Consider the following 15,465-nt stretch of genomic DNA (forward strand, 5'->3'; position numbering starts at 1 on the left):
AATTATAAGAAACGATGGTGATCTAGCACCTCTTATATTTTCCTGGATACAACTTGAGCCCATCCTCCGAAGTGAGGCATCGGAAGAATGGACAAATAGGCACCACATGTACTCGCTATCAAATTGGCACTGAGTGATCAACACTATGGTGCTCACATGGTAGTAATATTCTTCAGGGATTGGGAGCTTGGGGGTGGGTAAACTCACAACTAATGGACATGGTAGGCATTGTACAGGGGAAAAGGCATGCGTCAAATTATGGTTTGGGTGTGGCCAAGTCATAACATGTAACCAAAATGTTTGTACCCCCATAATATCCTGAATTAAATTTAAAAAATCGGCCATCAATTTACTCCAACCAAGTATTGGTGAAAATTTGGTTGTTTGGCTGTTTAAACACCTGACAGGCCAGGCATGGTGGCTCACATCTGTAATCCTAGCACTCTGGGAGGCCGAGGCAGAAGAATCGCTTGAGCTCAGGAGTCTGAGACCAGCCTGAGCAAGAGTGAGACCCCATCCTACTAAAAATAGAAAAATAAAAAATTAACCAGACAACTGAAAATAGAAAAAATTGGCCAGGCATGGTGGTGAATGCCTATAGTCCCAGCTACTTGGGATGCTGAGGCAGGAGGGTGACTGAAACCAAGGAGTTTGAGGTTGCTGTGAGCTAGGCTGATGCCACAGCACTCTAGTCCCAGCAACAGAGCGAGTCTGTGTCTCAATAAATAAATAAGTAAATAAATAAATAACAAAAAAATTAAAAATAAGAATAAAAAATAAATACCTGATATTTCTATAGTCTAAGGAGGTAAAACTGCTTTTTATTTGCAAGATCCACTTAAAAGTCTTTCAGATCATAGAATTTTTCAAAAATGGTACATATTGTGATGTTGCTGTCCAAAGTATATCTTGATTTATATCTGCCTCATCAGTGGATCCTAGAGGAGAAGCTTTTCTAGAGAAGAGCATCCAGATTCTAATTCAGCAAGACCTGAAAAGAAAAAGAAAAAGGAAAAGAATTCTATTCTTTAGCTAAAAGATTTCATAGGAACTAAGTGTAAGTCAGTAAAAAACAGTTGGAAACTTTATCATTATCAAAAAGAATGAGAAATATGTATGTACAATGACAATACAAAATTACTGTTAAATATAATTTGCCTGCAGTTGCCCACTGAATTAGTAATTATCATTGTGGGTAAGTATCAGAGATTCTGTTTTTTTCTCATTCTTCATTCCCTATTCAACAACCATATGCTGAGGTACTATGACAAGCACTGGAATTACGAGGTGGGGTTGATACAGTCCATATATGATTGTCCTCAACAATAATATAACATGAAAAAACAGACAAACAGGCCACTTCCATCCAGAGTCATAGAGACCACAACAAGTATAAAACAGGGCACTACTGGAACACACAGGAGGCCCATCTGTCCAAGTTTTGTGTCAATATTGTAGACTTTGTGGTAGAGGTGATATGCAAGTTGATAGCTGAAGAGCAAGGAAAAAGCATACCAGGTAAACGGAGGAGGAAGCAGGGGCAATAAGGAGGAGCACTGTGGAATTCTAAGTAGTCTAGTTTGTGAGATGCTAGAGCAAAGGGGCAGACTAAGGTATGTGGCAAGAGATGAAGTTGAATACATTGACAAGAACCAAGTTGATATGGGTGTTTTTCCCATGTTAAGGAATATGGAACTTTTCCTCAGGGAGAAAGTACACTAATGACAAAGTAAATGATTGATTTAAAATGTCACCAGTCAAGTGACTGCTTATGAACTGTCACTACTTGGCTAAATGTTACTACACGAGCCTGGGGTCTTTTGGCCTTAAATCACTAACATAATCCCAGGAAGCTGATGATGCCTTGGTTTTCAGAGAATTGTTTCATGTGCTGACTGACAGTATCATAGTGATGGCAGCAGTGAATAAAGTGTAGAGACAGAAAAAAAAAAGATACATAAAGTTCATGAGATTTTTTAAAGCCATGTGAAATTAATGTGGCATAAGAATACTGTTCAGTATGAATGTTAATGTTTTCACATCTTTCATTACATGTGTGTAAGAGGAAGTGTAGTGTCTATTAACCAAACAATAGAAAAGATTGCCACTTGGTATTTATGGTCGATTTCAGAAATCAAGTCATTAATGCCAATTTAATTCATACATTTTCACAGCATACCTTCTTGTAGTTCCATATTTATATTTTGTTCCAACTTGTGTGTCATCTGAAATAAGTCAAATATTATTTAGAATGTTTAAGTAAACCACAGACATTTTCATGGGAATCATATATCACTTACATAATGTGGCTTTAAATATTTGTGGAAACTAGACTTAACTTCACAATTGCTTAAATAGAAAAATAATCACATAAATAAAAAAACCCTACTTATTTTACATTTAGTTAATAGAGTATATGTGTAATGCTGCTTAGATTAATCTCATAAAAAGTAAAATTAATAATTGGTATATTGAGTATACATCATTTCAGAAGGGTGACACTTTCTCTTATTAGTACAAGGGTTAGGCAATTCAAGTTATATTTTCACATGAATCTGTTATTTTGTAATTCTTAGCAAAACCCTGCTGTTTATGAAAGTGTGAACAGTTTTTCATTTTAATGAATTTTTCCTTAAAATAAAATTTCTATATCTCTTGAGATGATCATATATAGTCTTTGTTTTTCCTTCTACGTGGTGAATCACATTTATTGATTTATGTATGTTGAACCATCCTTGCATCCCTGGGATGAAGCCCACTCAGTCATGCAGGATTATTTTCTTGAAGTGCTGGTGAATTTAGTTTTTTCTAGTATTTTCTTGAGGATTTTTGTATCTGTATTCATAAGGGCTATTGGCTTGTAGTCTTCTTTTTTTGTTCTGTCCTTTCCTGGCTTTGGTATGAAGGTGATACTGGCTTTGTAGAATGAGTTGGGGAGGATTCCCTCCTTCTCAAAATTATGGAATAATTTATGGAGTAGAATTAATTGTTCTTCTTGGTAGGTCTAGTAAAATTCAGCTGTGATTCCATCTGGTTCGGTGCTTTCTGTTGTTGTTGTGAGATTGTTTACTACTGCTTTAATCTAGTTGCTTGTTAATGGTCTGTTCAGGAGATCTGTTTCTTCCTGATTGAGTTTGAGAGGTTGTGTGTTTCCAGTAATTTGTCCATTTCCTCTATGTTTTCAAGTTTATGTGCATACAAATTTTCATAGTATTTCCAGATGACATTTTTGGCCTTAAATTTCTGTGGTATCCGTTGTAATACCTCCTTTTTCATTTCTGACTGAGCTTATTTGGGTCCACTCTCTTCTATTCCTGGTTAATCTAGAAAGAGAGCTATCAATTTTGCTTATTTTTTCAAAGAACCATTTTTTTGTTTCATTGATACTTCGTTGTTTCTTTACTTTCCATTTTATTTAGTTCTGCCCTGACAGTAGTTATTTCTTTTCTTCTGCTGCCTTTGCATTTGGTTTGCTTTTCATTTTCTGATTCCTTGAGGCTTGGTGTTAGATTGTTAATTTGTGATCTTTCTGTCATTTTGATGTAGGCATTTAAGACTATGACTTTTGCCCATAGGAATGCTTTTGCTGAATCTCATAGTTTTTGAGAGATGGGGTCCCCTTTGTCATTCAGTTTGAGGAATCTTTTGACTTGAGTCTTAATTTTATTATTCACCCAATGATCGTTCAGTAGCAGGTTGTTTAATTACCATGACTTTGTGTAGAATTGAGTGTTTCTCTTGGAGTTGATTTCTAGTTTTATTCCACTGTGGTGACGGCATGATCTTGTATCTAGAAAACCCCAAAGACTCCACCACCAAGAGATGCCTGGAATTGATAATTAAATTCAGCAAAGTCACAGGTTACAAAATCAATGTATACAAATCAGGAGCATTCCTATACAGCAACAAGTCAAGCTGAGAGTCAAATCAGAGACTCAGTACCATTTGCAATAGCTACAAAGAAAATAAAATACCTACAAATGTACTTACTTAAACAAGGAGGTGAAAGATCTCTACAAGGAGAACTATGAAGCACTGAGGGAAGAAATTGCAGATGACTTAAAATGGAAAAGCATAACACGTTCATAGGATCGGTAGAATCATCGTTAAAATGTCCATACATTTCACGTTGATTACAGATTCAATGCAATCCCCATCAAAATACCAATGTAATATTTCACAGATCTAGAGAAAATAATTCTACACTTTGTTTGGGACCAGAAAAGAGCCAAAGTACTCAAAACAATCTTAAGCAAAAAGAAGAAATCCAGAGGCATCATATTATCAGACTTCAAACTATAAGGCTATGGTAACCAAGACAGCAAGGTATTGGCACAAAAACAGAGACACAGACCAATGGAACAGAACAGAGGACTGAGATATAATGCCATCCACATACAACCATCTGATCTTTGACAAAGCAGACAATAATATACATGGGGGAATAGAAACCGTATTCAAAGACCATATAATTCTCCAAATAGATGGAGAAAAAGCATTTGACAAAATCCAGCACACTTTTATGATAAAATTCCTTAACCAAATAGGCATAGATGGGACATTCCTTAAAATTATTAAGGGTATATATGATAAACCCACAGCCAATATCATACCCAATGGGGAAACACTGAAGCATTCCCGCTTAGAACAGGAACCAAAGTTGCCCACTGTCTCCACTTCTATTCACCAGAGTGCTGGAAGTCCTTGCCGGAGCTATCAGACAGGAGAGGGGAATGAAAGGCATCTGAATGGGGGCAGAAAACGTCAAACTCTGACTCTTTGCTGATGATATACTATTATATCTAGAAAATCCCAAGGATTCAACCAAGAGACTCCTGGAATTGATAAACGAATTCAGTCTCAGTATACAAAATTACTGCGCACAAATCAGCGGTATTCATAAATGCCAATAACAGTCAAGCTGAAAATCAAATCAAAGACCCAACACCTTTCACAACAGCATCCAAGAAAGTTAAATATTTAGAATATATTTAAGGAAGGAGATGAGAGACGTGTATCGGGAGAACTACGAAACAGTGAGAATAGAAACTGTAGAGGATCTAAACACATGGAAATGCCTACCATGCTTCTGGATTGGCAGAATCAATATTGTTAAAATGTCCATTGTACCTAAAGTGATCTACAGAATTAATGCAATCCCTATCAAAATTCTGCCATCATTCTTTACAGATTTAGAAAAAAATAATTCTATGTTTCTTCTGGAACCAGAGAAGACCTCGTAGAGCCAAACCAACCTTAAGCAAAAAAAATAAATAAATAAATTGGGAGGCATCAGTCTGCCAGACTTCAAACTTTATTACAAGACTATACTAACAAAAACAGCATGGTACTGGCACAGGAACAGAGATAGAGACTTTTGGAATAGAATGGAGATCCCAGATATAAAACCATCCTCATATTGTCATCTAGTCTTCGACAAAGCAGACAAAATATACGTTGGGGAAAAGAATCTCTATTCAATAGGTGGTGCTGGCAAAAGTGGATATCTACATACAGAAGACTGAAACTAGATCCCCACCTCTCACATAAATCAACTCATGACAGATAACAGACTTAAACCTGAGACACGAAACCTTAAGAATCTTTGAAGAAAATATTGGGAAGACTCTTTTAGACACCAGCCTAGGTAAAGAATTTATGAAGAAGACCCCCAAAGCAATCGTAGCAGCAACAAAAATAAACAAATGGGACCTGATCAGATTAAAATGCTTCTGCACAGCCAAGGAAACTATCATTAGAATGAACAGACATTCTACACAATGGGAGAAAATATTTGCTTTCTACACATCCAATAGAGGGCTGATAAGAAGAATCTATATAGAACTTAAGAAAATCAACAAGAAAAAATCAAACAACCCCATCAATAAATGAGGAAAGGACATGAACAGAAACTTTTCAAAGGAAGGGAGACTAATGGCCAGCAAACATATAAAAAAAGTGCTGAACAACTCTAATCATTAGGGAAATGCAAATCAAAACCACAATGAGATATCACCTAACTCTAGTGAGAATGGCCCAAAATAACAAATGCTGGCGTGGATGTGGAGAGATTACAACATTCATACACTGCTGGTGGGACTGCAAAGTAGTACAACCCCTGTTGAAAGTAATTTGGAGACACCTCAAAGAGCCAAAAATAGAAATACCATTTGACCCAGCAATCCCACTACTGAGCATCTATCCAAAGGAACAAAAGACATTCTACAATAAAGACATCTCCATTCAAATATTTATAGTAGCACAATTCACAATTGCCAAGAAGTGGAAACAACCCAAGTGCCAATCAACACATGAGTGGATTAATAAAATGTGGTATGTATATACCATGGGATACTACTCAATTACAAAAATCAATGGTGAACTGGCACCTCTTATACTATCCTGGATAGAGATTGAGCCCATCCTTCAAAATGAGGTATCACAAGGATGGAAAAACATGCACCACCTGTACTCACCATCGAATTGGAACACTAAGGTGTTCACATGGAAGTAATACTCATTGGGTGCCAATCAGGTGGGGGACTGGGGCTGGGGGGGAATCCACAACTAACGGAAGCGGAACACACCGTTATAGGGGAAGGACATGCTTGTAGCCCTCACTTGGGTGAGGCAAATGTATTACATGTAACCAAAATGTTTGTACCCCCATAATATCCTGAATTAAAAAATTCAAATATTTGCTTGATTTAAGTATTTAAAAAGTGCTGTGAAACTGCCCATCAATAGCCTAATTTTACAGTAATTAAGATAAAAATGCTGTAAGTAACATAGCAATTAAAGATATACTTTTACACAGAAAATGACAAATATTTTAATTTAAAATCTAATCTAAATACTATAGGTTTATTTAATTCCTCAAACTTATTTATCTTGGATTGCTTTTAATAATAAACATCTATTTGTGGTTAAGTGCTTGGATGGCAATCATTGACTTGTGATTAAGGGTGGAAAATTCAAGATGGTACAAAAAACTTTAAAAGGGTTATGAACAATAGCCAAACTAAAATCAACTAGAAAGTAAGCCAAAGCACCTTGCAATATGCCTTTAGTTATTAGGCAATAAGATTCAGTCTCTAAAATCTAACTTAAGTGCTGCTTTTAAAGAAATTTCAAACCTGTCATTTCAGTTCCATATATTGAATAATGTTAATATAGAGGTATCTCTTGAAAATGACAGATGCAGGGACTGGAAGAAAACGGAAAATTTTCACTTTCCTCTCTTTATTAACACAGATAATTATGACCTTTATTTATCATGCATAGGTCGTTTTAACAACACAGTATTTCACCAAATGAGAAACAAGAATTATATCAGAAATCTGAAACCCAAAGGAAAGAAGACAATATAACTAACCTCAGTCAAGTAGGTCTCCAAGTTGGCATCTGAAGTCCATGGGAATGAGGAAAAGAACATTGAGTTTTCTCTTGAAGAAAGCTCTCTGTGAAGACCTAAGCCATTATGAACAGTTCCAACAGAAGGTGATTCTTCATAGAAGAAGGTGCCTGTCTTCATAGCTCGAGTGGGAAAGCAAGTTCCAGTCCCCTGTGTCTCCTGAACAAGATTGCGACTGGACGCTGCTAGTCGCTCAGGAGTTCTGCGAAAACTGCAAAAGACAAATGTTTAGTATTTCATTTTTTCCTAAATGATGGCATTTTGAAAAAAATTACCATAAGAGTAAATGGAATTTCCCATTAAATAGTGTTTTAACTGTGAAAATGTATCACAGCATGCCTACTGTATGCAGTTATAGTTTTACAATTGTTCTACAGAAGTATGTGTGTGTGTATATATATGTAGTATGTGTGTATTTATATATATACTTATACATACATATATAGGAGAATTTCTACAAAATAAGTGATTCAAGTAAAACAAGGAGGGGAGAGAAATGTCTATCAATGATGTATGGCTTAACAGGTAACACTTGCTGCCCCCTGGAATGGCCTTATTTATAAGATTCTTGAGGATTCCATTAGAAATACTTGTATTTAAAGGGTAAGGGATAATGAACATTATGAATGTGTTAGTTTGCTTGAGTATAATAGCCATTTCTCCATGTACAAATATATCCAAACATCATGTTGTACTCTTTAAATATATATCATAAAAGGATTATCCCTAAAAAAGGTAGAAATCATTGTATTTAGTAAACCAATGTAAAGAAGTTAATTTACTGAATGTCAAAATGTGCCTAGAGTAGTCATACTCCTTTATTTTTTCAGTTTAAGTTGTAATCTTCCAAAAAGTAGTTAAACTCATAATATTTCTATGAGCAGAATGGTGACAAGCAATTGTATAACAATAATACCAAGTTATAAGGCTTGAAAAATACTTCAAGGAAAGACTATAAGGTAAGGTTAACTACACGAGAATATTAAGGGGGGAAAAACCATATATAAGCAAACAAGAGGGAGAGTCATAAACTGCCCTGGACTACCATTTTTAAAGATAGTTCATTTATTAACATTGTTTTCCAAAATTCTGTTATCTAGTTAGCTTTCACTTCCCACTAATTTCATGAACCTATCTCACTAAAAAGCATGCATTCAAGGCAAATTAATGATCTTAATTTATTTTCTATTCCATATTTTGACTTACTTTTTTGCTTTCTTCAACAAATATTCCCCAGCTTTTAATTCTCCTTGATACAGGGGGTTATACTTTTCCACTTCTCCTTGAGAAAATTTCATGTTGGAGATTTCAGATTCCAGATTTTTAATTGTCACTTCTGTCTGACTCCTTATTGAAGCCACACGATCCTCTTTTATCTGTTCTATGTATTCTTCAGATGCCGCTTGTGACTAAAAACATAAAAAGGATACATTTTTAGTATCCTTTCACCTGAACAATTCCTGTATATTTGTTTCCTTTACTTTTGAATCAGAGAGCTATTTTATTTTGTTTGTTTATTTATATTTTTAGAGACAGTGTCTGTCTTTTATTTATTTATTTCTACTTTTAGAGATAGTGTCTCTGTCACTGCAGCTGGAGTGCAGTGGCCAGATCATAGTTCACTGCAGCCTCCCAATTCCTGGGCTCAAACCATCCTCCTGCCTCTGCCTCCTCAGTAGCTGGGAATACACATGTGCAGCACCATGCCTGGCTAATTTTACTACTTTTTGTATAGATGGTATCTTATTACGATGCCCAGGCTTATCTCCAATTTGTAGTCTCAAGTGATACTCCCAGGCTGACCACCCACAATGCTAGAAGGACACCCATTCTCCGAGAACAACTTTAAATATGTGACAAAAGAAGCTGAGGTTTAATATATTGAACATCAATTATCAACTAAATTGATAATTTAATCGGAATTATAAAAAAATGAATCATTACTAAATTAGTACTCATGAATTCTAATAATCCAAAGAATAATATAATCAAATTAAAATTTAAAAAGTTGAGCAATGTAACTTAAAAAGAAACTCGAGAGTACAGTATAATTTCTAAATCACAATTTTTTCTTTTCCTAATAGTATTGTTTTATGCTAACTGGCCTTAATAATCAAATGATTGTCTAAGGAGCTTCAATATTCTCAAAGATGAATTTATTTATAATGATGATAGAAACTAAAAGATTTAAAGGGAGAAGCATATGCCACCTTCCTTCTAGAAATCTACAAAACCAATTGCTATAACGGAAGTAGAGGAAACACACACAATGAACACATCACAGTATCATCTGCAGTGAAATGAATGAAAGTGCGTTTCACACTTAACTAACCTGCAAAAATAGATTGACTTCTTTTATTTTTTCTACAACATCCTGTGTTGCTCTTTCTTCAATGTCGTCTTTATACATTTTAATTTCACCAAGATCTACCATCTGTTGCATATGGTTTTTGAGGTCCCAAAATTCTTTTTCCAACTTCATGTTCTCTTTCTCTAGCATCTCACATTGTTCTTGTGTTGCTTTCATAGAGAATAATTCCTCTTGATCAACTTGATTCTTGGCATCCAGATAGTGACATCTTGAACATACATTTTCCAGAGATTCCATAATGTCATCAACCTGCATGAATAAAATAATGTAGTTTAATAATGAAGGAAGTAGGCTGAGAATAGGGTATCAGAAAACTAATAACACATTTTGAAATACATTGAGCTGCAATAAAATGCTATCTATACTGTAGTAGATTCTTCAAAGATGGACATTTGAATGATTCAGAAAATCAAGAGCAAAGTTTAAACCACTGGGATTCACAAAATACATACTTTACTCTTTCACACAACATTTACACTTGATCTTAGGACATTGTCTATGATTAATTCAATTCTTTCTTCCTTAAACTTGCTTAGTAGGAAGTCTTATACCCGTTCCTCCATCATTATTCCCAAAAAATTTCTAAAGAAATTTTACGGACATTACACTGAACTATTTTTATGAACTGCAAAGGTTTTACGCTAATTTAATTGCTTTCCAAGGAGCAATGATTCCTGGAGTTACAAAGCAATCATATCTCGTTATAGAAGTTTAATGACAAGATCTATACTCTCTTTTTAATAAAAATGCCTTAATTCTACAGCACTGTCTTGTAATCCTTTGTTACTTTACACAGAATAAGGTAGCATACCAAACAAAAACAAACGAAAATACTTGCTGGGATTTTGGTGGTACTGAGTTGGAACAAATTACTTTCCTTTAGATGGAATGCTGATTTGATTTATAACAGGTGAGTGAAATAGTGCTTTTAAGGCATGTCTAAAATTTTTTTTGATATAACTCCCATGAAATTCCCTCTCCAGAGTATGGGTTGGCTTTAGTAACCAGTTTCTAGTGACTATAATGTGACAGAACTGTTGTGTGACTTATAAGGTTAGGTTAGAAAATGTAATTCTGCTTCCACCTGACTTTTCCCCTCTGGGTAAGCTTGTCCTTCGAATCCAGCCACAATATTGTGAGGAAGCACAATCCACATGGTGAATCCTTGTATAGACATTTCAGCTGACTGCCCCAGCTAGAGTGCCAGGCAAAAGAGTAAGCTTCAACGGCCAGACATATGAATGAACATGCCTTTAAATGAGTCTAGTCCCCAGCTTCAAGTCACCCCCGCTGTTGTCACATGAAGAAGAAATGAGCTGGCCCTACTCAGCCTTCGCTAAAACTGAAGATTGTGAACAAAGTAAATGTTTTGAGACACTGAATTTTGAGGTGGGTTATTATACAGCAATAGATAATTGATACAGATACTGATATTAAATATGGGGTGTTGCCACTAAAAAACAACAACAACAACTGTTAAAACATGTCAGATACCTTTACACCAGGAGGAAGGTGGAAGCTGAAAGGACCTAGACATGAATAAGAATGAAAACCAAAAGGCCTCCAAGGAGACCGTCAGTGGAAGCCTGATGGCCCTTGAAGAGACTCACAGAAAGGCTTACATGGACAGTGGAGAAAATGATACTAAAACCTGGAGGAAACTGCACTGCTGCTCCACAGCGGGTGAAAGTAAAATCAATGCAGGAGATAAGCTAAAGAAAATTAAATATCAAGGATCCAGGACTCTCTGGATTCAAATACCTGTTTCCCATTTGTAGCCTCTCCACATGTCGATTTACCAAACATAGATGATCCCTGACTTACGACGGTACAGATCACAATTTCGTGACTTTAAAATGGTGCAAAAATGTTATACATTGAGTACACCCATCTGGAATGGTGGTAGGTCCTGCACTTTAAGCCTGAGCCTGATGCCATATTAAAGGACACTTGTGGCTGGTTATTGAGCTGGAATTGATGTATTTTTGAAGTAAGAGAAATATAAACAAAAAATGTAACCAGAGGGTAGCTTGTGCTGGTTTTAAAACATTTTTCCATTCATTCTTTCATATTCATGCCATAGACAGAGACATCATCGACAGAGCTGAGGGAGGCAACCAGAACTTGTATCCTCCACAGAGAAGAACCAAAACAATTAGATGACCACACCTTGAACAAAGCCTCTAAGAGAGAGCTCTGGAATTCAGCAGGGAAGTAATAGGAACCCATGGAACCATGGAAGCAAAAGAAAGGGAAGAAGCCACTCCAGCTGGGATCAGCTCAGAGCCAGGCCAGACTTCCTATTGTGGGGAAAAGGGAAGGGAATGAACCCCAGTGATCCACATTCCCCCGAGGACACCTGCAATCCAAGCCACAGGGGACCCCTCAGCCCTCACAGTCCCTGAACTGAGCATAGGGAGCTCCTGAGAGGCAATTCACGCCGAGTCCCACGTACCCTCTGAGAGGGTGCAGTACAATGCCATGTTAAGAGCCAAATCCTCACTGGGCTACATCCTGCCCTGGGGCTCAACAGCCGCCACATGTCCTCCCTGGCACCCCACTGACATCCCACTATGTTCCCGTAGAGGGTTACAACATCGTGTACCTGCTGAACCCAGCAGTGCAGATGGGCTCCAAACTTTACATCACACACCACCCTAAAACCCTGAGAATTAGGGGGTCTGGCCCAGGAGGGAAGCTGCCCAAGGACAAAGGGTGCATGTGCACCAGAGCTAGGGGGCCACTTTACTGAGGCCACTGACTATGAAAGCGACTCTGCCTCCTCCAGAGGCAGGGCCATGGTGCACTTGTGCACACTTTCAGGGGACCCCAGGACTGGCTAGTTCATATATACCATCAAGGAGCCTGAGAACCAGCCTACCTAACCTGCTGTGGCCAGCACCTGCATGTACCATATGAAAGCCTGAACACAAGGGCAACTAAACTGCCTTTGCTGCTCCTCCAGCTGCACCCACAAACACCTTCCAGGGCCCTGAGGATCAGTTCATCCCTCCTAGGCTAGCACACATTCTGGGCCTGAGGGTGGGCCTATGCCATGTGTCACCACTGCTGTGGCACCCACAGCCTCGGGGCCTGAGGATTGGCCACCCTACATGCTGCTTTCAGTGCCCACAGACACTGTCCAGGAGCCCGAGGACAATCCTACTGTCCAGCACACAATTCAGGAGCCTAGGGACAACTCTGTCAAGCTGGACACTGCTGACAGCTGCCCACCACACTGCCATAAGTGTCCCCACAAATGTACCACCCAGGGGCCCAGGGACAGGCCAAGCACTGCTATCGTAAAATTGGTGATACAATTGCCACCCAGGAGCCCACTACTGCCATCACTGGTTTGCTGTACACCACAAGGAGGCCCAAAGATCAGCGCCCTGCCACCACTAACACATACCTATGCCACTGCGGTGTGTGTCCTAAAAATCAGTTCTTAGTGCTATAGAGAAGAACCAGGTACCAGGTCAGAGGAACATCTACTGTGAACTGAAAGGTGATGGATTATCTCAGTTTGCAACGAGGAAAGCTGAAGCTCAGATCTAACCTTCTCTTTCATAGACAGCAAAAAAGTATAAATGATTCTATAAATTATAATGACTTTATAAAACATAATGCAGTGAATAGCAGACTCAGTCAGTGGAGCCTGTGATCCAGATTTTATGGAAATGGGAGTCAAGAGGGAGTCTCTAGGCCACAGACTAAAGTTTGAATGAAAAGTCAAAAAAAAGAACAGACTCTGCCCTTGTAAGCCTGACTTGCCATCATGTCACGGAGTCAGCAAGGTATAAGCTGGCCACACGCTCCTTTAAAAAGCAAAAAATGAAGTTAAAGACTTTCCACTACATTGACTTCTTACTGTAAGACAACTGGAAATACGCAACATGATTAAGAAAAGAGCTCTTGTAAAATTTGATTTGGTGTTGGCATAAGGATAGACATAGATCAATGATTTGAATTATTAACCCTAAAATAAACCCTCACATTTACAATCAATTGATCGTCAAAAAGGGTTACAAACCAATTAAATGGGAAAAGTACACTCTTCAACAACTGATGCTGGGAAAACTGCATATCCACATGCCTTAGAATAAAGTTGGACTGCCTCCAAAGACCAAATCTAAAATTTATCTCCAAATATAACAGCTAAAGGTAAGAGCTAAAACTACAAAACCTTTAGAAGTAAATAGAAGCATAATTCGGTGTGACTACATTTCACAGTGACTTCTTAGCTATAACACCAAAAGAAAAAACAGATTAACTCAACTTCATCAAAATTGAAAACTTCTGTGCTTGAAAACATACCATCATTAAGAAAGTGGAAAGGCAAACCACTGAGAGGGAGGATACAGGATATATAAAGATCTCTTACAATTCATAAATAAAAAAGAAAACCCAGTTTAAAAGTAGGCAAAGGATGTGAATAGACATTTCCCCAGAGAAGATACATGGCTGGCTAATAAGCACATCAAAAAATGCTCAGCATCATTCCTCATTAGGGAAATACTAATCAAAACCACAATGAGGTATTATTTCACATCACTGGGATGGAATCTTTTTTCAATCAAACAGATGGAAAATTAGTATTGGCAAGGATGTAGGGAAGTTAGAGCCCTCGTACAATGTTTACGGGAATGTAAAATGGCACAGCCACTTTGGAAAATATATTGGCAGCTCCACAAAAGGTTACAAATAGAGTTTTCAGATGACCCAGCAATTTGACTCCTAAGTACATACCTAAGTGAAATGGAAAGATATGCGTACATAAAAACTGTATATGAAAGTTCACGGCAGCATTATTAATAATAGCCAAAAAGTGGAAATAATGCAAAGGTCCATCAACTGATGAAAAGATCAATAAAATGTTTGGAATATCCATGCAACGAAGCATTACTCAGTAATAAGACAGTAAGCACTGTTACGTTTTTGCAGGTGGCTGACTAGAAGCATTTCTAACACCACTTATCCTCATAGAAGAACCAAAATCGTGTGTAGACAATCACACTTTGAATATATTATGCAAGAGGGAACACAGGAGTTCAACAGAAAAGTGAAAGGAAATTAAACATTCTGGGAAGCACAGGGAACATAAGCAGCCCATAGGCCCGGGGCCAGCTGAAAACTGGGAGTGAATCCAGGATGCAGGAGAAGGTGACCGAGTTTCTTCCTGTGGTCCACGTTCCCAGTGGGGAATCACATAATCCAGGCCATGGGAGAGCACCTTGAACCTCCCCAAGCCCAAGTGTAATTTAGGGAGCAGCCAGAAGAGTGTGAGAGGAAATAAAACCAAAGGAATATTTAGGGCTATGTTGTTCTGCATAGGCTAGACCAGTGCTGAAGTATAAGTTCAGGGAGAAAGCTTCACGAAGAAGAGGAAAATTGTGTGCCAAGTCTGAATAAATGAAGCCAGATGAACAGAAACTGAAAAGCCAAAAGGACAGCGTGAGTATGGTGGAGAGATGTTGCAATCAGCCCAATTAACTGTGAGGATAAACTCCAATGGCAGGCAAGTAACAACATGCGTCCACACAGTAACTTGGAAATTAATATTCATTCATTTTCACATTACTCATAATAGCCAAAGAGTGGAAGCAACCTAAAGGTCCACCAGCTAATGAATGGGTAAGTGGTATAGCCATACAGTAGAATATTAATCAACAATAAAGAA

General features: G+C 37.7%; 1 protein-coding gene across 1 annotated transcript in view; it reads right to left on the reverse strand.

The window, feature by feature from the left end:
• Positions 1–784: 784 nt before the first annotated feature.
• The window catches only part of LOC123626210 (putative coiled-coil domain-containing protein 144C), a 35,732-nt gene continuing 21,051 nt past the window's right edge, over positions 785–15,465 (reverse strand). The window contains exons 8-11 of the mRNA XM_045535104.1: positions 9,747–10,034; positions 8,621–8,823; positions 7,376–7,625; positions 785–991 (exon numbers count right to left, since the gene is read on the reverse strand). Of these exons, the coding sequence (XP_045391060.1) occupies positions 977–991; positions 7,376–7,625; positions 8,621–8,823; positions 9,747–10,034 (756 nt within the window). The 3' untranslated portion in view covers positions 785–976. The remainder of the gene's footprint in view (positions 992–7,375; positions 7,626–8,620; positions 8,824–9,746; positions 10,035–15,465) is intronic.

The sequence above is a fragment of the Lemur catta genome, chromosome 21 (genome assembly GCF_020740605.2).
Source record: "Lemur catta isolate mLemCat1 chromosome 21, mLemCat1.pri, whole genome shotgun sequence".
Lineage (NCBI taxonomy): Eukaryota > Metazoa > Chordata > Mammalia > Primates > Lemuridae > Lemur > Lemur catta.